This window comes from Zootoca vivipara, chromosome 4, assembly GCF_963506605.1.
Source record: "Zootoca vivipara chromosome 4, rZooViv1.1, whole genome shotgun sequence".
In the NCBI taxonomy this organism is placed as follows: domain Eukaryota; kingdom Metazoa; phylum Chordata; class Lepidosauria; order Squamata; family Lacertidae; genus Zootoca; species Zootoca vivipara.
In genome coordinates this window covers 96,857,271-96,884,289 of record NC_083279.1, presented here as the reverse complement: position 1 = coordinate 96,884,289, position 27,019 = coordinate 96,857,271, and the positions used below count along the sequence as shown (strand labels likewise).

At 43.0% G+C, this 27,019-nt stretch overlaps 3 protein-coding genes across 3 annotated transcripts in view; 2 read left to right on the top strand and 1 right to left on the bottom strand.

Annotated features, from left to right (window-relative positions):
• LOC132592033 (zinc finger protein 850-like) overlaps positions 1-26,483 on the top strand; it is a 33,650-nt gene extending 7,167 nt beyond the window's left edge. Inside the window, exons 4-5 of the mRNA XM_060273961.1 lie at positions 1,187-1,189; positions 25,525-26,483. Coding sequence (XP_060129944.1) covers positions 1,187-1,189; positions 25,525-26,472 — 951 coding nt within the window. The 3' untranslated portion in view covers positions 26,473-26,483. The remainder of the gene's footprint in view (positions 1-1,186; positions 1,190-25,524) is intronic.
• LOC132592027 (claudin-4-like) lies at positions 10,139-11,510 on the bottom strand. The gene has a single exon (XM_060273955.1). The coding sequence runs from the start codon at positions 11,435-11,437 to the stop codon at positions 10,793-10,795; it is 645 nt and encodes a 214-aa protein (XP_060129938.1). The 5' UTR covers positions 11,438-11,510; the 3' UTR covers positions 10,139-10,792.
• On the top strand, positions 16,478-18,478 carry LOC132592030 (zinc finger protein 772-like). Its single transcript, XM_060273959.1, has 3 exons — positions 16,478-16,755; positions 17,029-17,111; positions 17,852-18,478. Exons 1-3 carry the CDS (start codon positions 16,575-16,577, stop codon positions 17,990-17,992), a joined length of 405 nt encoding a protein of 134 aa, XP_060129942.1. The 5' UTR covers positions 16,478-16,574; the 3' UTR covers positions 17,993-18,478.
• Positions 26,484-27,019: the final 536 nt, after the last annotated feature.

Sequence of the window (27,019 nt, the reverse complement as noted above, 5' to 3'; positions counted from 1 at the left end):
GCCCAAAGAAAGGGAGCAAGATGATAAAAAGACATATGAACTGAGTTATGATATAATTGAAAGAGAAGAAAATGAGGATGGGTCACAGGGACAGCAAGATGATGAAGACCAACATGAGATCAGGAATACCTCTGATGGAGGGGGAAAAAACAAGAATTATCGGAGGAACAGAAAACCCACAAGAAAAATAGAGAACAAAGAAGAAGAGAATTTTTTGGGGGGGGGACACAGAGTGGTTTGAATTTGGAAGCAGGTTAGAAAGGGGGTGGGATGAAGGAGGAATGAATATGTTTTTTATTTAGGATGGCTAAAAAAGGACTGAAAACTGGACTGTTGACTTTGGAGCTTACTGGACTGGAAGGGAATGGCCGAGATTGGGGGAGGGAGGGGGGAAAATGTAGGATCATTGTAAAAATTTAAAATTGGGAATGTTAAAAAGGATTTGAAAAATATGGAGGATATTGGGAAGGAAATTATGGCAATTAGAATCATGGCAATTAGAAATTATGGCAATTAGAATGGGGAATATGATAAGAAAACTGTTTAAATGAGTTGAAATGAAAATCTGTAAAGGGGGAGGTAGGGGAAGCCCATAATAATAACAATGTTAAAAAAGAAAGAAAGGAATAGTTATTTTTAGCTTTTCTTTTTCTTTTTTTCTTTTTCTTTTTTAATCTTTTTTCATTTTTTGTGGGGGGAGGGAGTTATTTCTTTTTTTCTTGTGGGGGGGTTCTCTCTTTTTTTGTAAGGAAAGATAGTTAGCATAAATCCTCTGCATGGCACAGATGCTGCATGTGGATGAATGTTTACTTTATGTGATTGCTGTAACTTTCCCACACAGGAGCTCAAGCTGTAACCTGATCTCCTGTCATGTGATGTTCTTTGTTCTCTTTCTACTTTCACTTTCTTCTGAACTGGAGAGTGATGGCTGAACACACACTCTCTGAATAAACGTAGATTAGCACCTACGATTGTTTGCTGTCTTCTTTACCGAAGCCAGTGGCAGTAGTAAGAATATTGGTGATTTACACCCCAATATTCCAACAGTGGTAGCAGAGTAGGGGTTTCGATCCACCGACCTCTGAAAAGCGTGAAAACAGGCACGTAAACAGGCCTCAATCTGCAGCAGCTGATCCTGAGGAATTTCGCCTGCTTGGGAGTCACCGGTTCCTGCGTTCCAGGGGAGGAAGTGCACGGACGTCTGCGTTCCTTATCAATGGAGCAGTGAGTAACCGGGACTGATTTATAGCGGCAATAAAACCTCTAAAGCGGCAGCTTAATTGCAGATGCCTGCCGAAAGCCTAATTTGCAGCTTCTTTGTACTTTGAAGTCAGAAGCTAGCAGCACGCTTACAGTAGCAAGATGGCTAAAGCCGGGGATTCAGATCAAACACCCAAGAGTTTGTGTCCTTTGTTAAATGACTCAAATTACGCAACGTGGAGTGTTAAAATGGAATGTGTTCTTATCCGGCAAGGACTTATTGAGTTGATTCAGAACGCACCGCCCGTTTTGCCAGGCCACAGGTGGTTGAACCGTAACGCACAGGCAAGGGCAACAATAGTTCTGCATTTGGACCCATCACAGCTGGTTCATATTCGGAACTTCGACCATGCTTATGATGTTTGGACTCATCTTCGGGACGAGCACCTTAGGTTGCGCGCCGGATCAACAATGTTATACTTTCAGAGATTAATTAATTTGCGTCTGAAGGAGGGAGGAGACCTGAGAGCCCATTTGCATCAGATGCGTCAACTACGCCAGGAGCTAGTTGACAGAAACGTCAATTTGGATGACGACATTTATTGCTTTACAGTGCTAAATAGCCTTCCCAAGTCCTATAATGCTATTGCAGCCCAGCTGGGGGCTCAAGACCCTCAGCAAATGACTGCAGCAGGAATTTATGCTTCATTGCTTAATGAGGAGGACAGGACCCGCGCACAGGCGGAGGCCAACGGGGAGCGCTACTCACCCTCACCTGGTGCATCTGCAGAGACTGCACAAGCCCTTAAAACTGTGGTCAGATGCCAGTTATGCAATATTCCTGGGCACACAGCCAAAACATGCAGACGACCCCAGAAGGACTCAGGAAGTCAACAACAGGCTTCTGGGCCTAAGGGGCGAGGCAGCGGCGGTAGTGGCAGCAGCAGCGGCGGCAGCAGCAACAAGGGCCCTACAGCACGCAAAATGCTTGTAATGCTCACTCAGCTTGATGACCAAGAAGATGACGGGTCTTATCTGATCATAGATTCGGGATCTTCGCACCATCTAGTGAACGACAAGAGACTGTTCCAGACTTTCGAGAAGCTGGACTCCATCGTGTCACAGGCAGATGGCAATTCGTTGAAATCCATTGGAAAAGGAACTATTTTTCTGAAATCTCTAAATTTGAGTATCAGTAATGTGTATCTTGTTCCAGAGCTGAAGCAAAACCTTTTCAGTGTTTCTCAAATTGATGAGAAGGGGTTTGAGCTGTGTTTTCACAGGGGCACCTGTGTGATTTCTAAAGATGGAGAAGTTCTTTTGACGGGACAAAGAGACAAAGATAACCTTTTCAGATTATCTTATGATAAAAGTGATGCATGTTTTAATGTTGTTGATGATTGTTTAACAGGTCCAGAGGAGCCTAAGGTGGCAAAGAAGCAACCAAGCAAGAAAGGTCTAACACGTTGTTTCCAGATCGTTTCTGCTCATGTTTTTGGTCCTATGCCGAAGTCCCTTGGCAAGGCCAAATATTATCTTTTGATAACTGACCACTTATCTAAGTATACGTGGTTTTATCCTCTGCAAAAGCCTCAGCAGGCTATTGTGAAATTTTCTGAATTTCATGCTAAGGTTGAACTGAAACATGGTTGTAAAATTGAATGTTTATTGACCAATGACATTCCTCTTTTTACTTCACAGGAGTTTCAAGCTTTTTTTGATGACAAAGGCATTCACCACAAGTTTGCCAAAACCCAGGCAGCTTGGGACAAAGGCTTATGTGTTAAGGTTAACACTGAGTTAGAAGCAGGCATGCAGGCGCAACTGCTGAGTTCAGGATTGTCTGAACAACTGTGGGCTGAAAGCATCTCATTTTTCCTTTACCAGTGGCTCAGACAGGTTCCTAAAGGACAGAAGCGTTCTCCTTATGAGATTCTGTTCCAACATAAGCCTGATGTGAGCAACACTAGGGTTTTTGGAACCAAAATGTGGGTGGCTTCGCTTGAGGGCAAGCCAGTCCAAGGCATTCTATTGGGTTTTGAGGAAGGTCAATACAGAGTTATGTTGTCTTCTTCCAATGAGGTGATTCTTACTCAAGAGGTAGAACACACTCCTACGCCACAAGAAACATATGTTCTTGATGAATTTCCCATAGGTGCCAATGATTTTGATGATTCCTACACTGACACAAGTGGTAGTGATAATGATTCCTTTGCTGAAGGCTCTACCCCGAGTAGCTCTGACACAGGGGAGACAGTCATACACAAAGGAACTCATGCTGTTTTTAACAGACCTTCATCGGATGATGAAAAAGTGCTTGAAGCACTAGATCCACTGTTTACCATTGGTAAGAGTTCTCCCAAAAGTCCTGAAGGGGAGAATCTCAGTAAACAGGATTTGCACCTCTCACGCAGGTCTGAGAGGATTAGAAGAGGACCCAAGAGGTATTCTCAGGAGTTTGCCAACACAGCAATTGCAAATTTAGCTGTGCTTAGAACTCCAAAACAGGCAACAGTCACACAGGCTAAGCCACAACAACAGGTTGTCAAACGCAACACTGTTTCTGTTAACAGAGCAACTGCTCTGGTCCCCTGGAAGCCAAAGCTGGTCAATCCAGTCTCAGAGAGTTCCACAGCAGGAAAGTCCTACTTTGTTTATGACAACTGTTTGTTCACTTCTCTTAATGATGCTCTCACATTTGCATCTTTTTCCATTTCAGGATTCAGGGGAGATGTTAGCATAAATCCTCTGCATGGCACAGATGCTGCATGTGGATGAATGTTTACTTTATGTGATTGCTGTAACTTTCCCACACAGGAGCTCAAGCTGTAACCTGATCTCCTGTCATGTGATGTTCTTTGTTCTCTTTCTACTTTCACTTTCTTCTGAACTGGAGAGTGATGGCTGAACACACACTCTCTGAATAAACGTAGATTAGCACCTACGATTGTTTGCTGTCTTCTTTACCGAAGCCAGTGGCAGTAGTAAGAATATTGGTGATTTACACCCCAATATTCCAACAGGGTGGACACCCTTCTCTGTCTTCCCTCGTATCCGGGGGCCCACTGGTGGCAGAAGTGGGCTCTGGGGGGGGGAGGAAGGGGGAGGGGATAAAGCCAGCTATATAATGGAACACCTTCGACGACTCTCTCGTGGCAGGAGGGGGCTCGTGAGGGGGGGTGGAAGAGGGTGGTGGAATATGATATGTATCTTGTGACCCTTGTTGTAAAATTAATAAAAATTATTAAAAATAAATAAAAGTGCCTTTTTTTAAAGGCCCCGGAACGAATTAATCCGTTTCCAATGCATTCCTATGGGAAACATTGTTTCGACTTACAAATGTTTCTACTTACGAATGTGCATTCGGAACGGATTAAATTTGTAAATAGATGTTCCACTGAGGGTGTAGGGAATAGGTGGCAACTCTTAAAGGTGTAAGGGTCTGTCCCCGTCCCCCCCCCCCCCCCGGAAATTTTTTTGAGGAGGTGTGGCGTTTGCCCACTCATTATGGAGATGCCGTACCGGGGGAGAGAGAGAAAGGGTTAATAGGCTGACCAATAAGAAAGCTCAGGGGCGGAGCGTAATTGTGTTTAAGGCTCAACACAGGGGTTTTGGCAGTTGGTTAGTTTCTTTTTTTCTTGTTCTTTTAATCCAAGCTTTTATTGAAACATAACATATATACATAATAACCAAAATTACCCAAATACCCTAACATAAAATATAATACCTAAATTACAACAGCTACATAATTATACTTATAAAACCCAACACCCACCCTATATTTCCCTCCACAGCAATTCGACTTCTTTTAATTTATTTATACCTTTTTTCCTTGCATTGTATAGTAGATTATTTTTGTTAAATTCTGATTTTTCCCTCTTTCTTTTTTGGTTTTGTTATTCCTTACATTGTTTATTCTAAACCTATTAGCATGTTGTTTTTAGAACAGTATTTTGACATATAATCTTCGAAATACTTCCACTCCATTCTTAACTTTTGATTTGATTGGTTCCTTGGTTGGTATGTCCTGAGATTTCCATTTAGTGGCAATCACTGGTTGATGGATCTGGACCAAACAATCTGCTACCCGAACCGCGATGGTGATGGTGTAGACCAGAACGATGACTCAGGAACAGAACTCGCTGAGCAGTAACTTGATTTGTGGTAGCTTTTATTATATACAGCAGAGTAAAGCACAGCTTTGTACAAGTTACTATATACACAAGTACAAGTTACTATATACTTCAAACACTCAACTTTCTCATCTTACTCCAACTAACTCCTACAGTCTCCAACAAAGACCTGCTGTGTCATGCTGCTTATCAGGGAAACTCAGCCAATCACAGCCTGTTGTTAGGCTTCACTGTCTTTAGGCAGACTTGGCTTCCTGCCAATTTTCTTAATTGCCCACTTCAGAGCTGCAGTTTCTCACAGACCTCAACACCCCCTCACAGCTTACAAAGTGCAATTAGTCTTTGAGCATAGACAAAGTATTATCTCTCGCTTTGATTTCCAAACCCATGCTCTGACACAGCATATTCCAATTTACAAACCTAAAGGCTTCGTCATGACATCAGCAATGTTTTCAGCGCTTTGCACATATTCACAAATAATGGTATTATACATTTAACCTGACATTTTGGTATTTCAAATGAACATGTTTTGATCGACTTTTGAACTGTTCTGTCCCATACAGAGTTATATACATAGAGAAGTGCTTTTCACATGAGTTTCAAGCTTTTTTTGATGACAAAGGCATTCACCACAAGTTTGCCAAAACCCAGGCAGCTTGGGACAAAGGCTTATGTGTTAAGGTTAACACTGAGTTAGAAGCAGGCATGCAGGCGCAACTGCTGAGTTCAGGATTGTCTGAACAACTGTGGGCTGAAAGCATCTCATTTTTCCTTTACCAGTGGCTCAGACAGGTTCCTAAAGGACAGAAGCGTTCTCCTTATGAGATTCTGTTCCAACATAAGCCTGATGTGAGCAACACTAGGGTTTTTGGAACCAAAATGTGGGTGGCTTCGCTTGAGGGCAAGCCAGTCCAAGGCATTCTATTGGGTTTTGAGGAAGGTCAATACAGAGTTATGTTGTCTTCTTCCAATGAGGTGATTCTTACTCAAGAGGTAGAACACACTCCTACGCCACAAGAAACATATGTTCTTGATGAATTTCCCATAGGTGCCAATGATTTTGATGATTCCTACACTGACACAAGTGGTAGTGATAATGATTCCTTTGCTGAAGGCTCTACCCCGAGTAGCTCTGACACAGGGGAGACAGTCATACACAAAGGAACTCATGCTGTTTTTAACAGACCTTCATCGGATGATGAAAAAGTGCTTGAAGCACTAGATCCACTGTTTACCATTGGTAAGAGTTCTCCCAAAAGTCCTGAAGGGGAGAATCTCAGTAAACAGGATTTGCACCTCTCACGCAGGTCTGAGAGGATTAGAAGAGGACCCAAGAGGTATTCTCAGGAGTTTGCCAACACAGCAATTGCAAATTTAGCTGTGCTTAGAACTCCAAAACAGGCAACAGTCACACAGGCTAAGCCACAACAACAGGTTGTCAAACGCAACACTGTTTCTGTTAACAGAGCAACTGCTCTGGTCCCCTGGAAGCCAAAGCTGGTCAATCCAGTCTCAGAGAGTTCCACAGCAGGAAAGTCCTACTTTGTTTATGACAACTGTTTGTTCACTTCTCTTAATGATGCTCTCACATTTGCATCTTTTTCCATTTCAGGATTCAGGGGAGATGTTAGCATAAATCCTCTGCATGGCACAGATGCTGCATGTGGATGAATGTTTACTTTATGTGATTGCTGTAACTTTCCCACACAGGAGCTCAAGCTGTAACCTGATCTCCTGTCATGTGATGTTCTTTGTTCTCTTTCTACTTTCACTTTCTTCTGAACTGGAGAGTGATGGCTGAACACACACTCTCTGAATAAACGTAGATTAGCACCTACGATTGTTTGCTGTCTTCTTTACCGAAGCCAGTGGCAGTAGTAAGAATATTGGTGATTTACACCCCAATATTCCAACAGGGTGGACACCCTTCTCTGTCTTCCCTCGTATCCGGGGGCCCACTGGTGGCAGAAGTGGGCTCTGGGGGGGGAGGAAGGGGGAGGGGATAAAGCCAGCTATATAATGGAACACCTTCGACGACTCTCTCGTGGCAGGAGGGGGCTCGTGAGGGGGGGTGGAAGAGGGTGGTGGAATATGATATGTATCTTGTGACCCTTGTTGTAAAATTAATAAAAATTATTAAAAATAAATAAAAGTGCCTTTTTTTAAAGGCCCCGGAACGAATTAATCCGTTTCCAATGCATTCCTATGGGAAACATTGTTTCGACTTACAAATGTTTCTACTTACGAATGTGCATTTGGAACGGATTAAATTTGTAAATAGATGTTCCACTGAGGGTGTAGGGAATAGGTGGCAACTCTTAAAGGTGTAAGGGTCTGTCCCCGTCCCCCCCCCCCCCGGAAATTTTTTTGAGGAGGTGTGGCGTTTGCCCACTCATTATGGAGATGCCGTACCGGGGGAGAGAGAGAAAGGGTTAATAGGCTGACCAATAAGAAAGCTCAGGGGCGGAGCGTAATTGTGTTTAAGGCTCAACACAGGGGTTTTGGCAGTTGGTTAGTTTCTTTTTTTCTTGTTCTTTTAATCCAAGCTTTTATTGAAACATAACATATATACATAATAACCAAAATTACCCAAATACCCTAACATAAAATATAATACCTAAATTACAACAGCTACATAATTATACTTATAAAACCCAACACCCACCCTATATTTCCCTCCACAGCAATTCGACTTCTTTTAATTTATTTATACCTTTTTTCCTTGCATTGTATAGTAGATTATTTTTGTTAAATTCTGATTTTTCCCTCTTTCTTTTTTGGTTTTGTTATTCCTTACATTGTTTATTCTAAACCTATTAGCATGTTGTTTTTAGAACAGTATTTTGACATATAATCTTCGAAATACTTCCACTCCATTCTTAACTTTTGATTTGATTGGTTCCTTGGTTGGTATGTCCTGAGATTTCCATTTAGTGGCAATCACTGGTTGATGGATCTGGACCAAACAATCTGCTACCCGAACCGCGATGGTGATGGTGTAGACCAGAATGATGACTCAGGAACAGAACTCGCTGAGCAGTAACTTGATTTGTGGTAGCTTTTATTATATACAGCAGAGTAAAGCACAGCTTTGTACAAGTTACTATATACACAAGTACAAGTTACTATATACTTCAAACACTCAACTTTCTCATCTTACTCCAACTAACTCCTACAGTCTCCAACAAAGACCTGCTGTGTCATGCTGCTTATCAGGGAAACTCAGCCAATCACAGCCTGTTGTTAGGCTTCACTGTCTTTAGGCAGACTTGGCTTCCTGCCAATTTTCTTAATTGCCCACTTCAGAGCTGCAGTTTCTCACAGACCTCAACACCCCCTCACAGCTTACAAAGTGCAATTAGTCTTTGAGCATAGACAAAGTATTATCTCTCGCTTTGATTTCCAAACCCATGCTCTGACACAGCATATTCCAATTTACAAACCTAAAGGCTTCGTCATGACATCAGCAATGTTTTCAGCGCTTTGCACATATTCACAAATAATGGTATTATACATTTAACCTGACATTTTGGTATTTCAAATGAACATGTTTTGATCGACTTTTGAACTGTTCTGTCCCATACAGAGTTATATACATAGAGAAGTGCTTGGTTTCTGGGGCAGTTCGGCATTGCCCCGAGTGCTTTTTTTTCTTATTTTCAAATAATTTTTATTAGATTTTCCAATTATAACAGATCAAATCACATTGAAATTATTCCCAATTACATTTTATATTACACATCCAAATTAATTATACAATTCCAATTAAAGAGAACATTCCAATTATAGCCAACTATACTTAATTTTTCGGACTCCCATGCCTCATTTCCAGAGCTCCCTAATGATCACTAATACCAATTGCTTTTTTTTATTTTATTCCTTATTAAACAGCCTCTGATATAAACTTCTCACATTTTCCATATCTATTACAATCCTTTTTTCTTTTGGCCTCTGAGTCTATGTTGCAAGCCGGATGTTATCCAAATACTTTCTGTCTCTGCGTGGACTGTCTTTAAACTCCCTCTGATCTGGCCCCTAATACCAATTAAGTCATAAATTATGTCCAAATTCCACTCCATGGCTCCTCCGAAAATAGAATTGCAGCTTTTTCAGCGGGAATCCAGCCAGACAAATCTTATCACTCTTCTTAAAATACCAATCGACTTCTTCCCCGCCTTTAGCTGCATTCCATACCAGCGCCATCTTCTCTTAATTACGAACTGCGACACTGATCTTAAATCCTCCTTAAAGTCTCAAATCTTGAAGCCTCAACCAGGACTAGGATTTTAAGGGAGATTTTTGCAAAATTGTCAAGATATATATAATTCCTCCATTTTCATATTTTATATTTTTATGTCCACAAAGTTTATACTTTCTGTTTTCCTGCTGCTCTAGATCAAGTCCGATGTTCCGTCCAGGAAAGGTATTTGATATAGAAGAAAGAAACAAAAAAGGTTGCACTTCCCTGTAAGGCGTCTCGGATTCTCCAGATAGTCCATCGTCATTCCTGCGATATTCCGCCCCGAGTGCTTTTCTAACATCAACACCCAAACAGATCTTGCGTCTCCATTAGGCGCAGCTTTGGCATAGAGCAAGCTGGTGTCGGGGTTTCCCATAACTCTCTCTGGGTCTTGCTTTCCTACCTAGCAGCCAGGTGAGATGGGAGGGGGGATGCTGAGAAGGACACTCTATGGCCAGCAAAGGCCCTAGTCTTGCCAAGAAACTTGTCTGTGGAACTTGTGCATCCATAATGGTCTGGAAAGGGTGAATGTCTTCTAGAATTCTCTGTTTTTTTTTTGTTTTTTTTTATACAAAAGCCTGTAAATTTTATTCAGGTCATACTAATAAAAAACAGAAATAAAATGGCATTCAATATGAAATGCATGCATGGTGAATTGCAGTGAGTTAGCAAAATGGGAAAAAAGACCACATCACCTTTGTTTACAAACAACATCGTACAACACATCACAGCTTTATAAACTCATTTCTGGAGTACCCGTTTCCACCACCTACTTCTGCCCCCAAATGGAGACCATATTGAACGGTGACGTCCAGGACAATATTAGTAGTTTTAGTCTCCTGATGAGCACCCAGGAAACCTAAGAACAAAAACCACATTGATCATTAAGAACTACTTGGAAATGACTTTCTCCTGCCCCCCGAGGTCCAACATCTCTTCTACCTACATCGAGGAGAACCAGTTAAGAGTAGAAAATGTTCTCTAGAAGCAGAGCTCTGACTTCCGTAGGCAAGTCCATACAATAATGTAGTGGTAACATTTGGGGGTGGGGGAAAATACTGATGGGACAAGCACATTGGAAAGTGATGGGACTATCAGATGTTCTGTTCTTTGGATGGATGGATATTCTCTGCAGAGCCCCAGGAGAGATGCATCTCGGCTCCTCCAAAGAGGACCCAAGCAGTAGTGATGACAGCTTTGTTTTCCGGAGGTGGTGTTCCTAGACGTAGTTCTTGCTGGGGTAATCGCTGTGGGGCTGAGAGGCAGCGGCCGTGTAGCGGGCGCTGTAGTTGTTGCCCTCCTTCTTGGGGCAATTGCAGCAGAGCAGAGCTCCTCCGAGGATCAACAAGGCAGAAGACGCCCAGCCGATGTAAAGGGCAGCTCCCAGCTCCCTCTTCTGGGCGTCGATCACCATCGGGTTGTAGAACTCGCGGACGATGGTGTTGGCTGACCAGCACACGGGGATGAGGCAAAGGATCCCTGCCACGATGAAGACTGCGCCAGAGACAATCATTATGCGGGCCTTGGTGTCCTCGTCTTCGACGCAGTTGGTGCACTTGGCCCCCACGATGGCAACCATCAGAGCCAGAGCAGCCAGGAGCACAGAGATGACCATCAGGGCACGGGCCGTCTGCACATCCTGAGAAAGGGCCAGCATGGAGTCGTAGACCTTGCACTGCATCTGCCCGGTGCTCTGCACCACGCAGTTCATCCACAGCCCTTCCCAGGTGATCTGCGCCACGACAATGTTGTTGCCAATGAAAGCGGAGACTTTCCACATGGGCAGGGCACAGGTTATGATGGTCCCGATCCAGCCCACCACTGTCAGGGCCATGCCCATGATCTGGAATCCAGCAGAGGCCATGACTCAAGGTGAAGACGACAACCCTGTTGACGGGACCCAACGAACGAAAAGGCTTCAAATCCTCAGGAGGCAAGTTGGAACTTCTAGAATTCTCTGATGTTGCCAGAAGAGTAAGCCATTTTTCCCAGTTAGGTCTGTCTGTTATCAACTGCAGAGGATGAGTAGCCTTGGGAGCCTCATGGGGAGATGGACGTGTTCAAAGGACTGAATCCATGAGGAAGAGCTACTTGCTCTGAGATGTGGGAACCTTCGGGCAAAAGCCCTGCTTGTGGGGGGGGCGAGCACCCTGTTGCAACAGTTTAATAAATATCAGGCGTACTAGCTGCTTTGTTTCTCAATATTCTCTGTTTCGCCTCTGTTATTTTCTCCTAACGATAGGGAACCCACTTAAGGACTCTATACAGGCTCTTGGATACCCCATAAGGGAAAAAGGGCATGTTTTGTTTATAACAACCCCAACCCCAGCCCTAAGCCTACACCTAACCCGAAGTACTCTATTAACAAAACAACTATACAGTATACAAAATAGGCACCAATGTGCACAAAATAAAAATGTAGAATAAAAAATATTAAACTACAGCATAATAAAATTAAAATATTAAACTGAAGAACAAAAATATTAAAATTAAAATTGAAAACAAATAAAAACAAACAAATAAATGATTACCCACGAAAGCTCTCCCGTGTCAAGAATCTCAGCAGGCTGAAGAAGAACGACAACAAGAACAACAAGAAGAAGAGTTTGGATTTGATATCCCGCTTTATCACTACCCGAAGGACTCTCAAGGCGGCTAACATTCTCCTTTCCCTTCCTCCCCCACAACAAACACTCTGTGAGGTGAGGGGCTGAGAGACTTCAGAGAAGTGTGACTAGCCCAAGGTCACCCAGCAGCTGCATGTGGAGGAGCGGAGACGTGAACCCCGTTCACCAGATTACGAGTCTACCGCTCTTAATCACTACACCACGCTGGCTGAAATCAAGAAAATCAACCAAAACAAAAGCAACAGCTGTGAGGGGGAAGGAGGGCTCTGAGCTGCTTGGTGCAAAATAAATAAAATAAAGTATTAAAATATAAATCAATCAAATGAAAGTAATAGTGAAATAAGAACCAAAACAAGAAATTGAGAATATAAGAATCCACTGAAGGCCTCGCCTAATCCTTCATCAACTACCACCAACTGCAGAGTGGGGGGCAAAGAGCCCAACCAGCGGGGAGCAGGTCTGAGGGGTCCCATCCCTTCCCCAAAGCCTCTCCTTCCCCCACTTCCCCATGGGGGTCCCCCACACCACCCATCACTCACCAGGATGGCTTGGGCCGTCTCCTGCTTGGAGCACTTCAGGGTTCGGAGCCCCTGAGCTGAGCTGCCTGGCAGTTCTCAATCACCTCCAGCAGGAACAGCTGATCTTCCTCCAGCAGCTGAAAGGCAAAAGTCAGGCTGTCAGTTCCTCAGGGACACCCCAGGCCTTGGGGGCTAATCCTGGCCTCCTTCAACCAGAATGTGGCTCCCCAGGTTAACGAGATGGTCAATATCTAGTTCCACTCCACCCTTTTAAAATTTAAATGTCAAAACAGATCCCAACTTTCGGAGCATGTAAATAACATGAGTGGAAAGACTGCTGCACCATTCACAGAAACAGGACTATACTTCCTTCTCCCACCTTTAAAGGTCTACATAATGAAACCGAATTGACCCAAGTTGGCCTTCCTCCGCCAACCTCAACTTCCCTCTTCAAGCCCAAAGACAACACTTCCCCATCCCCGGGCAAAACCCCTGGGCCTTTCATTCAGCGTAGCGCAGGGACTGACTGAGCGGGTGGCAAGAAGCTTTCAGCCTCGGACACTTGGCACGTTCTTAAATTGCCGTGCAGGCCAGATTCAGGACCCTGGCGGGTTGGATTTGGCCCGTGGAACATAGTTTGAGGACCCCTGGTCTGCACTGACTGGCAGCAGCTCCCCAGAGTTTCAGGCAGGGATTTCCTTCAGCCCTTGCAGGAGATGTCAGGGGTTGACCCTGGGACATTCTGCATGCCAAGCAGATGCTCAAGGGCTCCCCATATTTCACTAGCCTTTCAACGTTATGCTATTAGCAACCGTGAGGATTCCACATGCCTCTTTCGAAAGGGGGAACACTCACCTGATCAATTTATTAAATTATTATTATTATTATTATTATTATTATTATTATTATTATTATTATTATCTATACCCTGGGTTTCCCCAGCCACTCTGGGGAAATATTAAAATATTAATTGAAATATTAAAATATTAAAATCCAATAGTCCATCAAATATTAAAAGCTTCCCTAAACATAATAAAAGCAACCATACATTTTCAGTCCGTTGAATTAGCAATTAAGCATTTCTGGAAAGGGAAATGGCATACTTTGGTATATTAGCATTAAAAGGGTGCATAAGAAAGTATTGCTCATTTATGATGAGAATAGGATTTATTTTTTATGAACTTTGCTTGGTTCCTCCTTGGTAGCCAGTGCAATGGTTTCAGCAGTGCTAGAACTCAGGACCCGCTGCCTTGAGGGACATCTGAGAGCAGTTTGGCGGGGGAAAGGTCTCCCTTGGGAGGGGGTGGACTCTCCTTCCTTGGAGGTTTCTAAGCAGAGATCGGACGGCCATCTGCCATGGATGCTTTAGCTGAGATCCCTGCATTGCTGGGGGTTGGACTAGATGACCCCAGGATCCCCTCCTCTCTCTCTCCACTCCTGAATTCGAGGAGGAGGTTTCTTGCCTCCTGCAAAGCCCTTTTCCCTGCAAGCTGTTCCTCTGGTTTCCGGCCAAGGAAGGGAGATGTTTAGAGTCCAACCGAGAGCCTCACCCCCAAAAGGATATCTGGGCATAAAATCCATAAAAAATAATAAAAAGCCGAGGTTCTGCCAAGCGAGAGAGGGCTGAGCTGGACGAGCTCGGCATTCCAAGGGTTAAAGGGAACCGAGCTGCCTTCCTAGAGAGGACAGGAAGAAAAGGGGGCCAGGTCCTCCAGAGCCAAGGCCCCTCCCTCCCTCCCCAGTCCTTTCCTGCTTTGGTGTCTCTCCTGCAAGGGCTGCATCGCTGTCTCCTCCCTCCTGGGATGATCTGGTGAGTCTCCTCTCTCTCTTCTCTCTCTCTCTCTCTCTCTCTCTCTCTCTCTCTCTCTCTCTCTCTCTCTCTCTCTCTCTCTCTCTCTCTCTCTCTCTCTCTCTCTCTCTCTCTCTCTCTCTCTCTCTCTCTCTCTCTCTCTCTCTCTCTCTCTCCCCCCCCCCCCGAGGGTGCAGTGGGGAGACGGTGGGGGTCCCAGGTCTGCAGCAGGGGAGGATGCCTGGGGGGACCTGATCTGCTCATGGAGGGGGGGGATAGATCCCAAGTCAGGGAGGAGAGGGTCCTTCCAGCCAGGGAGGGGGGGCGAGGTCTGCAACGCTCTCCTTCCTGGAGATCAGAGGATCCCAAACTCCCACGAAATCTCCCTTCTTCAAACAAAGGAGTCCCTCGGACTTTAACTCTGTGTGACGTCGCTCAGCGTCATTGCACAACAGAGGAAACGTGCAAATGGTTTTCCAAAGCTGGACGAGGAGGTGGACTAGCCCCCCCCCCCCCAAAAAAAAACCCACGTGGAGGAAGGAAGGAAAGGTGGGCGAGAAAGGCGAGGAATAAAGAGAGGGATCCCAGCCCATAGTCTGGCTGCTGCATTGCATACAAACTGTGCGAAAATATCATAAAATACAGATAAAATACAGCTAGTTTCATTGAAAGTCTTTTTAGTTTCTGGGGAAGTCTTTTTAGTTTCTGGGGAAGAATGTAAAATCTTGAAAGTTGTATAACAATGTGTTTTTATGTTCCATTGTAGGAATTTTGTTATGTGTGTGTGTTAAGTCCTTTGTTATGTGTCAAGGTGGGGCGAATGTATGTCGATGGGGTGAAATATGTACGTTTTTAGTAATGAGTTAATGAGATGTTAGTGAGATATGAAGTATATGTGTGTGAATATGAATGTAGAAAGTATGTTACTCTGAACAATAAAGATATATTTAGAACAATAAAGATATATTTTTTTAAAAAAGGGACCCCACCCCAAGAGTCTGTCTTGAGAGCGGCAGAGAGTCCAAGTGCAAGAAAAGGAGACAGAAGCAGGAGAGTGGGGGTGGGGAGCAATTCCTGAGGACCCCCGGGTGAGGACCCCCACTAGAGCCAAGCATCCATTTTTCACAAGATACAAATGATTCCCTTGTCAGTCAGTTCTGACTTCATGTATTTACTGGAAGGCAGCAGAAACCAGGTTGATTAATCTCACAGAAATCCCTTCAGTTGCCTCCACATTTTGCCTTGCTAGAAGGCCAGAGACTTATTTCTTATCCTCTCCCTCCTCCTCCTCCTCTTTCTTTTCAAAAAGAGAGCTCATGGTCTGGGATGTGGTCCAGTCCAGCCCTGGTTCCCAGCAAGACTCACCCTTGCTTGCTCAGGAATCTATTCCCCCCCTCCCCGTCCTACAAATTCTGTAACAGAACAATGTATTTCCAATGTAGGATTTGCTAGAGCTTCTCTGTACAACAGACAGAACTTGGCAGAAGACCAAAGGGTTCCTTCCGAACTCTCAGAGGCTTCCTAAGAGCACAGATGGATGAGCGAGACTCAGCTGGCCCTGGAACAGGAAGAGGCCATGCCATCCAAACTGGGAGCAGTGGGGGATTCTGGGAAAACCCAGTGCAGAATACCCTGGGTGAGGAGGACACCCTCCGCTCAGAGGTGCAGAGCCAGCAGTTGAGGCAGTTCTGCTGCCAGGAGGCCAAAGGACCCCGAGAGGTTTGCAGCCGACTCTACCACTTTTGCCACCAGTGGCTGAAGCCAGAAAGGCACACGAAAGCTGAGATGCTGGACCTGGTGATCTTGGAGCAGTTCCTGGCTGTCCTTCCCCCGGAGATGGAGAGCTGGGTGAGGGAATGCGGAGCGGAGACCAGTTCCCAGGCGGTGGCCCTGGCCGAAGGTTTCCTCCTGAGTCAGGCAGAGGAGAGAACCTGAGTCAGGCAGAGGAGAGAAAGCAGGTGAGAGAGACTTTCCTTTGGATACTCCCAAGGGGCTCGAAACAGGACAGAGAACATCCCATAATGGTCTACTGATGGCCCAGCCTTTTATTGGGAAAGCATTCATGGAATGAGATCTCACACCCTTCAAGTCTTTGTCATTCTCTTTCTAATATTTCTTCCCATTCTCTGTTTTGAAACCTTGTTTCTTTTTCAGGGAAAGGATCATTTTGCAGAAATGGACCTGGATTCCTGTGAGGCAGAGAGGCCTCCGTTGGACACCAGAGAGAGGCCACTGGCTAAGGAGGAAGGTGGTTTTTCTCTGTTTGGTCTCATTCTGTTCTTTTTCCAATTCATCTGAGGGTACTTTTCGCCTTGTTTTGGGGGGAAGACAGTTGGGAATGAGGATCCAGAGGAGGGGAGATGTATTTCTGCACAACAAACATGTGAAATGGGCACAAACTTCCAAATGCTCTCAGCAGGTAAGGCTTTCTCAAAGGCCCATCTGTAATTAGAGATGCCCTGTTTCACCTGTGAGAGAAGCAGGCACTCCAGGAGTCCTGATTACCTTTTTTCTCTTGCAGATGACAGAATGATGCCGGCACGACCTCCTGATCCATCTATTCATGGGGGCATAAGGGAAGCAGCAGCTGTGGAACCAGATCAGGTCAGCGGAAGCTGCCTTGTGGGAACAGAGGCCGAGGGATGGAGCAGTGTCATGGACTGGTTGGGTACAGAGGAATGGTTCGGAGGATGCAGCTGGGGAACCAGGGAGAGAAGATGGCTCAGAGCCCAAGACGTGGAGGTAGAAGAAGGATGGGTGGTCAGAGGGGGAAGAGGGAGAAGCCTGGGAAGAGGAGGTGTCAGAAGCTGAAGGGTTAACAAGGCTTAGTGAGCTGGGAGACTCTGTGGCAGAATGCAGTGCAGAATCAGAGGCAGAAGAGGAAGGAGGTGTGTGGAAGGAGGGAGGTCGAGAGGCAGAGGTGAGTCAGGATAAGAAGGAGCCACGGGTGGTTCTCTCTCCTTTTGCCAGAAGCCACCCTCCCTCCTTGTCTCTAAGAGCCAGGAGACCCCCTGCATTGCAGGAATCTCTGCTAGATCATCCAAGACAGATGCCCATCCAAAATAGGCTTATTTTATTTCTAGATTGATCACTGAATGCTAAAATTGGTTTCTAAGCAGTGGACAAATGAGGAGAAATAGTGGCCTGGATTCACCTAACCAGCCGCATCCACTGCAAAATGGAGACTGCCCCCCAGGGGCGTTGCTAGCCGCTTTGACACCCGTGCAGCAAAGCAATCCTATTGAAACAAACACCACAATTAACAGGAAGGAAACAACAGAGCATTGTGTAGCAGATAAATATTGATGCTGTCTCAGAGGAGGACATTTCCCTTTTGCTTTTAGGGTCCAGTGTGCTTTGAAGATGTCGCTGTGCGTTTCACGGACGAGGAGTGGGCGTTGCTGGATCCTGACCAGAGAGCTCTGCATGAGGAGGTCATGGAGGAGAATCGTGGGATCGTGGCCTCTCTTGGTAAGGCTCCCTGAGGGATCGTCATATCTGCCTGGAAATTAAAAAAATACTTCTATGTGATCAACCTCATATTTTTCACAGAGCTCAACAGCGCCCCCTATAACACCTGGGAACCTAACACCCCCCACAATAAACAATAAATTACAGTTCTTTCATTGAACAATCTTCCTCAAATTATTCCTTTTTCTACCACGATTGGGCTGCTCTGAACTGCCCAGGCCATCTTAAATGTCAGGTTCAGAATTGTTAGGAAAGATAAGTAGCTTTAGGTTTTCTGTTTTTGTTTCTGCTCCTGTCAGTCTTGGGTTCACCAAAGAGACGACTGACATTGGAGATGGAGGGGATGCCATGACTGGGCCAAACAAAATTCATCCCAGAGAAGAGCTAGGCTTATTGAATCTCTGGTGGTAGTAACAGTAATGAATAATAATAATAATAATACAGTGGTAACTCTGTTTACCAACTTGATCTTTTCCAGAACAGGGCTGTTCTTAAATTGAGGTACCACTGTAATTATTATTATTATTATTATTATTATTAATACCCTGCCTATATGGCTGGGATGCCCCAGCCATTCTGGGCGGCTTCTCTAAGGTGCTGCTGGAAGGAATTTTTTTAATATATAAACATGAAACATAAATAATAATAATTTGATCCCATATAAAAAGAACATTAACTTTAAAATGAACAACTTATACTAGGGGCCAAAATTAGGGAAACCTTTTGGAAAAGTGTATTTCTGAGGTTCGATGGCTCATAACACCACTTTTGTTTGGAGTAATACCATAACATTAAAAATCAGTGGAAACACAGTTTAATGAAGAATGTAATGCAAGAAATTTTATTGAGTATTTATTAGAACAGCAGTCATAAATAAAATATGTGAAACCTTTGGTAACCATTGGTAACTTTTAGCTTTAATTACGGCCTTACAACGCCTTCCCGTGAAGTGAACCAAGTTTTTATTTCTGCAGCTGTAATAATGTGAAACCAAGACTGAATTATTGCCTCTGTTAATTGGGCTTTATTGCTGGGTTGCTTCTGACTAACAAGTTTCTTTAGTCGACTCCATAGATTTCTAATTGGGTTAAAGTTTGGGCTATTCCCAGGCCATTCCAGCAGTGGAATCGGATTATATTGAAAGCACTTTTGCACACAGCAGCAACATGACATGGAGCTGAACCCTGTTGAAATAGAAAACAAACAAACAAACAAACAAACATTTATATAAATATTTATAAATGCTTCAGTATCTGGGAAAAGACATACAGAAAAAAAGTAACATCTTTCTTAGGTATATCATCCCCTGTTATCCCAAATAAGAAGGCCTCTGGTTTCTTAACAAAGGTGTTTTTCAACACTTTTTTCAATTCATTATACATCTTTTCCCATAAGTCTCTCACTTGGGGGCACGTCCACCACATGTGGAAGAAAGTACCTTCTTGCTTTTTACATCTCCAGCACTTATTGTCTTGTTTATGATAAATCTTAGCTAGCTTTACCGGAGTCAGATACCATCTATACATCATTTTCATTAAATTTTCTTTTAAAGCTGTACACGCGGTAAATTTCATATTTTGCTTCCATAACCTTTCCCAATCTTCCACCATGATGTTGTGCCCTACATCATTTGCCCATTTTATCATCACACATTTTGTTTGCTCGTCTTTTGTATGCCATTCCAACAATACATTATACATTTTTGATAAATTTTTACTTTTTGAATCTAACAATTCTGTTTTCAATTTAGACTTTTGCATTTGAAAACCAACGTTGTTGTCCATTTTAAACATTTCATTAATTTGATAATATAGAAACCAATCACTTACTTTACTCTTCAACACCTCATATGGTTTTAGCTTCATCTGATCACCGTCTTCCATTAAGATATCCCTATATCTCAACCATTTTGTTGACATATTCAATCTTTTTTTAGTTTTAGCTTCTGCCGGTGAAATCCATCTGGGTGTTTTTGGTTCTAGCAAGTCTTTATCCCTATTCCATACATTATACAAAGTTTTTCTAATGATATGAGTTTTAAAACCTCTATGGACCTTGACCTTATCGTACCATAAGTATGCATGCCAACCAAACGCATTGTCATGACCTTCCAGGTCGAGTATATCATCGTTTTCTAAAACAAACCATTCTCTTAGCCAGCAAAAGGCTGCTGCTTCAAAATATAACTTCAAATCTGGTAGGGAAAAAACACCTCTTTCCTTAACATCCGTTAAGAGTTTATATTTAATTCTTGGTTTTTTCCCTTGCCAGATAAATTTTGATAATACCTTTTGCCATTCTTTGAAACATGCAACATTATCAACAATAGGTAACGCTTGAAATAAAAATAACATATTTGGCAATACATTCATTTTTATGACAGAAATACGGCCCATCATGGACAACTTCAAATTTGACCATCCTTCATCATGCTTTATCTCTTTCCATACTTTTTCATAATTATTTTTAAACAAGTTAATATTCTTCGCTGTCATATTCACCCCTAGGTATTTCACCTTCTTCACAAAAGTCAAACCTGTAATGTTTTGCAATTTGTTAATTTCATCTGTTGATAAATTTTTGCCTAAAACTTTATTTTATTTAATTTAAATCCTGCCAACTGTCCGAACTCCTGGATCAATTCCATCGCTCTCACTATACTTGTCTCTGGATCCTGCAATGTCAGTACTAGATCGTCAGCAAAGGCTTTTAACTTGTATTGCTTTGAGCCTACTACAATTCATTTCACCTCCTCATTTTTCCTAATCATATTCAATAAAACTTCCAGGACTGAAATGAAAAGAAGAGGGGAAAGTGGGCACCCTTGCCTGGTACCCTTTTCAATTCTAATTTCCTCTGAGACTATATTATTAATTATGATCTTTGCTTTCTGGTCATAATAAATTGCTTTTATACCATTAATAAAGCCTTGCCCTACCTCCATATTTTCCAAGTTGTGTGTCATAAAACTCCATGAAATATTATCAAAGGCTTTTTCTGCATCTATAAACATTAACGCAGCTTTAGTATTGATCTTTACTTCCAATCTCTCTAAAATATCAATGATGTTTCTAATATTATCTTTCATATGTCTTGCAGGCAGAAAGCCTGCTTGATCTTGATGAATCTGATCTTTCAATACTTTCTTAAATCTTGCAGCCAAAATATTTGCAAAAATTTTGTAATCCATTTAACAGGGAGATGGGGCGGTAATTCTTCATTTGCATTCTGTCCGTATCTGGTTTTGGTATCAGAGTTATATAGGCATCTTTCCAGGTGTCAGGTGCTTTGTCCCCTCTTAAAATATTATTACACATGTCCTTCAGTGGTTCTACTAGCCAGTTCTTTAATACTTTATAATGTTTTGCTGAAAGTCCATCTGGTCCTGGTGCTTTCCCTATCTTCATTTGTCCTATTGCATATTCTATCTCCTGGGTTGTTATTTTATAATTGAGTAGATTTTTCTTTTCTGGTGGGATCTTTTGCAGTCCATTTCCCCCCAGAAATTGTTTGATCCTTGCCATCTGGTCTTTTTCTTTCTTGTATAATTGTTTGTAATAATTCTGAAAACAACGCCTTATTTCACCAGGGTTCTGTACTATTTCCTCCTCCTTCTTTAGACTTATAATCGTGTTCATCTTTTGTCGTCTCTTCAGCTGCCAAGCATGCAATTTCCCACATTTATTAGCTGATTCAAAAGTTTTTTGATTCATCATTTTAATCTTCCATTCAATTTCCTGGTTTAATAGCTGTGAATACTGAACTTGTAATAACTTTATACTTTTCTGGTATTGTTGATTCTTTGGATCTGTTCTTAATTTCTTTTCTTTTTCTTTTAATTGTTCCAATATTTTTTATTTTTTCTCATTCTGTCGTTTCTTCCTTATTGCATTTTGTTGTATCAGAAATCCTTGCATGACAGCTTTGCTTGCGTCCCAGATCACCCTTTTATCCATTTCTGTTCTCAAATTTATTTCAAAATAATCTTTCAGGGTTTTTTGGGCCTCCTTTATTAATTTTTCATTTCTCATTAAGGCATCGTTCATTCTCCGCCTAAAAGCACCCTGTGTATTTAATCTCATATCAAGTCCCACCGCGTTGTGATCAGAACAAGTTCTTGGATAAATCTCCGATTTAAATATCCTGGGTACCAATTCTCTAGAAATCCAAATATAATCAATCCTTGACCACGATTTTTGAGATTCTGAATAAAAAGTCCCTTCTTTCTCTAATGGGTTTCTAATTCTCTATTAAGTCCAGATTTTCTACCATCTCAAAACAGGATTTTGGTAATTTTCCATCGTTTGTGGATTTCTGTCTTTGAGATCTATCCATTAAAGTAGATGCCACTGCATTCAAGTCCCCCAGCATCAATGTTTTGTAATCCATATAGTCCAATAGGATATCATGAATCTTTTGGAAAAATGCTGCTTTCGCATCGTTTGGCGCATAAATTCCCAAAATTAGCCATTTTTCGCCTTGTGCTGTTACTTCAACTGCAATATATCTGCCTTCTTCATCTTTAAATAATAATTTAGATTCCCATTTGTCTTTGACGTAGATCACGATTCCTCTCTTCTTAACTTTGTCTGCTGTGATATATGCCTGCCCTAGCTTTTTATTAAATAACAGTTTTTTGTGTTGTCTTTTAATATGTGTCTCTTGTAGGCAAATAATGTCCAAATTCTGCTTTGTCAAAGCATGCTGTATCCGACTTCTTTTAATTTTGGAGTTCAAACCCCGTACGTTCCAAGTTAAAATTTTTAGTGACATCTTCCTTCCTTATTTTCCTCCGGTAACTCCTAGCAATTCCAATGGGAGTTCTGGCAGTTCAGGTACTTCCAAATTAAGATCCTTTGCGTGTTTCTCCAGAAACTTTCTCTTGTCCTCAGGGTTTTTTATTTTTATATTTCTGTCTCTGTATTTAAAGAACAGGCCCTCGGGAAATTCCCACCGAAATGGGATTTCCTTCTTTCTCAAGGCGCTTGCAAGATCCGAATATCTGTTTCTGAACGAAAGGAACAGTTTAGGAATATATTTAAATAGTATGACCTGTTCTCCCTTTATTTTCAAGTTGTCTTTGAAATGCCAGCTGAGTATTTCGTCTCGTTGAGCTCTCGTCTGGAACTCTATGATGCAGTCGCCGGGTGCTCTAGCTCCTTTCTCACCTCTTGGTCACAATCTGTATGCTTTTAGGATTGTTTTCTGTAATTCCTCTTTGTCTAGTTTCCACTGGTTTGTGAAATCCTCTATCACCTGTTCTCTCAAGTTGAGTCCTTCTTTCTCCGTCTCCGGATATCTTATCAGAATTAGATGGTGTTTGCGTGCCTGCATTTGTAGAAAGGCAACGGAGATCTGCGTGGCTTCCTCCTGTCGTTGAAGTAGAATTCTTTGTTGCTCTAATTATGTGATTCTGTCAGCAGCTGCTTTAACTTGCTCTTTACATTCTTTCGCCTCTTTTGTGGCCACCTCAGAATCTTTCTGAACCTTTTGAATCGCCTCAGTATTTGCTTTCACCGTTGCATCAATTCCATCCAGTCTATTAATCACTGATTTAACACCTGCAGAGTTCACATCCAGTCACTCTTTGATTTCTGTCAAAGCTGTTAATAGTTGATCAAATTGGGTACCTTGTAGCCCTTGCTGTGCCCCCTGAGCTTCTCCAGATGGTAGAACAGGATTGGATGCTCTCCTGGGTTGGGCTGCAGCCTGGGCTTGTCTTGCCTTTTCTAATTTTTCTTGAGCTTTAGATCTTTCTTTCGGCGATTTTTGGCCTGTGCCCGACATCCTCGAGGTGAAATTCTTACGCTACAGTCCCTCTTTGTTCTTGGTACTTGCAGCTGCAGTTTCAAGGACTTTTAAATCAAAACATAGTTATTTTAAGCCTTGTTCCCAGCAATTTTCTATAGAATAAAAATGCACCTGGCTGCCTATAGAGGGCAGTGCTCAGTATTTCAGAGAGTTTCCAGATCTATTTCAGTCTTATAATCAAGTCCAAGTCTTTAAGATTATTTTATTTTAATTCCCCCTTCAACACACAGGCAGAAAATTGCTTTTTTCCTAGTCTAGCAGGGCTCTGACAGCTGTCAGAATAGATCAAAGGCAGTCTACACAGAGCGGGAGTTGAAGAGTTCATGCAAATAGCAGGGCCATTGTGACGTCAGCACACTGCCTGTCTGGTTGCCGGGGGGAGCTCCGTTTCGGAGCAAATTGCGGCGGAAATATCCAATCCAATTGACTAAGATTTCAGTGGTCTCTAGTGAACCGTCCTCTCCCCCTTTCCCCTGATTTTGGGGGAATTTCGAGTTGTCGTTTAGGAGATATTATTTTTTAAAACAGTTATATCCGGTTGTATCTGCTTATCTTTACTTTCGGTTTTAACGCAGCGATGGGGGGGGGGGCGACTTCCCGATCCTTTTAGACCCCTCTCCAATCCTCAAATTAAATTCAGTTTGGTAATTATGTTACTCACAAAGTCTGTTTAACATTTCCAAGCCAATTTGGGAAGAATCCACCGCTCCAATTGGCGCCGTCACCAAGCTGCACCTGGCTGAAGTAGCGCCGTTCCAAGAGCCGGTCTGCGACCCGCTCTCTCTCACCGCCTCAAAGGGCTAGCAGGAAGCAGGGAGACTAGTCCTGGCTCAGCTGGACCCACGTCCCCAGCCAGCCCAGGGTGGTGTTTCTTTTAGGGGGGTTGTGTACCTTCCACACACACCCTTTCTCCTCCAGGCAGGGGGTCTCGGAGCTCTGAGGCTCCTTGAGCGGCTTTTTTCCAATGTGTCCAAACTGTGTTGAATTTTATTCTTGGTTAAATTATCTTTCCGTTGATATATAATTTTATGATAAGTTTTCCAGAATTTTGACCACTACTGTATATCAAACATAGCAACATTCAGCAACTCATCAGAATCTAATAATAAATATGTTGTTTAATTACAGGTAGGTAGCCGTGTTGGTCTGAGTCGAAGCAAAATAGAAAAAAATTCCTTCTGTAGCACCTTAAAGACCAACTAAGTTTTTATTTTGGTATGAGCTTTCGTGTGCATGCACACTTCTTCAGATACACTAGAAACAGAAGTGTCAGACCCTTATATATATATATACAGAGGGCGGTGGGGGTGGGTGGGAATGGGTGATGGGCTGGTGGGAGTGGTAAACCTGAGATGGCTGTTAACGACTGCTGATTACTGCAATTAGTCCTGGGGGGGGAGCAAGGGCTGAGGCACTAAAGAAAGCTTGATCATGCATAAAGAGATAAGAATCCGATGTCTCTATTCATCCCAGGTGGCTCCATGGTTTTAAGCTTGGTGTTTAAGCTTGGTTTTAAGCTATGTTGTTTAATGAACACACACCCAACTCCCTTCAATTCTTCTCCATTTGTTCCCTTTTTGTCTCCATTGCAGATTGTGATAAATTGGAAATCGAGAACAAAGGTGACCACGACAAATTCCCCAGAAAGGAGAAGCCACGTAAAAATTTAGAGTGTGGAGAAAGCTGCAGTCAAAACACCCATTCCACTTCCCATCAACAAAATCTCATTGGAAAGAAACTCTATCAGTGCATGGAATGTGGAAAGAGCTTCAGTCGGAGCAACTCTCTCATTTCCCATCAAATAATTCATACAGGGGAGAAACCCTATCAGTGTGTGGAATGTGGAAAGAGCTTCAGTCAGAGCGCCAATCTCACTTCCCATCAAAGAATTCATACAGGGGAGAAACCCTATCAGTGCATGGAATGTGGAAAGAGCTTCAGTCGGAGCAACTCTCTCATTTCCCATCAAAGAATTCATACAGGGGAGAAACCCTATCAGTGTGCGGAATGTGGAAAGAGCTTCAGTCACAGCCACAATCTCACTTCCCATCAAATAATTCATACAGGGGAGAAACCATATCTGTGTGTGGAATGTGGAAAGAGCTTCAGTAAGAACTCCTCTCTCACTTTCCATCAAAAAATTCATACAGGGGAGAAACCCTATCAGTGTGTGAAATGTGGAAAGAGCTTCAGTGGGAGCGACTCTCTCACTTCCCATCAAATAATTCATACAGGGGAGAAACCATATCAGTGTGTGGAATGTGGACAGAGTTTCAGTCGAAGCTCCCATCTCACTTCGCATCAAAGAATTCATACAGGGGAGAAACCCTATCAGTGTGTGGAATGTGGAAAGAGCTTCAGTCACAACCACAGTCTCACTTCCCATCAAAGAATTCATACAGGGGAGAAACCATATCAGTGTGTGGAATGTGGAAAGAGCTTCAGTCAAAGTTCCCATCTCACTTCCCATCAAAGAATTCATACAGGGGAGAAACCATATCAGTGTGTGGAATGTGGAAAGAGCTTCAATCACAGCCACAATCTCACTTCCCATCAAAGAATTCATACAGGAGATAAACCATATCAGTGTGTGGAATGTGGAAAGAGCTTCAGTCACAACCGCAGTCTCACTTCCCATCAAAGAATTCATACAAAGCTTGGAAAAACCATTATACACCTTTAGGAGCCAGGCAAATCAACACCTTTTTAAGCAGACGTTTGGCTGAATGACACCAAATGGATCATAATGGTGTCCTCTCTCTTCTTCAGCAACAGACAGGGAGACACAGAACAGTGCAAAAGCACAGCAGAGCGGAAGAGATAAGACTGACTCCCGTTCTTACACTTTCCAAGCCTAGGAAAGTAAACAAGTTCATGTTCAAAATGAACTTTTCATGTTCATGTTCAAAATGAAATCCCTGCCCATCCTGGCTTATAAAAGCTAGCCGGGAAGGGCTGGGCGATGGGCTCCGCGGGTTGGTGAATGCTTCTCTCTGTGAGGGAGCCTTCCCAGACCCGCTGAAAGAGGCGGTTATTAAACCGCTTCTTAAAAAACCATCTTTAGATGCAGCCAATATGGCCAACTATCGCCCAGTCTCAAATCTTCCATTCTTGGGCAAGGTGATTGAGCGAGTGGTTGCTGAACAACTCCAAGCACGCCTGGAAGAAGCGGACCATTTGGATCCCTTCCAGTCGGGGTTCAGGCCTCATCATGGGACTGAAACTGCCTT

Excerpts from the sequence above, each read along its gene's own strand:
- LOC132592027 (XM_060273955.1), bottom strand. The coding sequence starts at position 11,437 with ATGGCCTCTGCTGGATTCCAGATCATGGGCATGGCCCTGACAGTGGTG.
- LOC132592030 (XM_060273959.1), top strand. The coding sequence starts at position 16,575 with ATGAGATCTCACACCCTTCAAGTCTTTGTCATTCTCTTTCTAATATTT. Across the intron at positions 16,756-17,028 it reads GCCACTGGCTAAGGAGGAAG|ATGACAGAATGATGCCGGCA; the intron begins GTGGTTTTTCTC and ends TTTCTCTTGCAG. Across the intron at positions 17,112-17,851 it reads CAGCTGTGGAACCAGATCAG|GGTCCAGTGTGCTTTGAAGA; the intron begins GTCAGCGGAAGC and ends TTTTGCTTTTAG.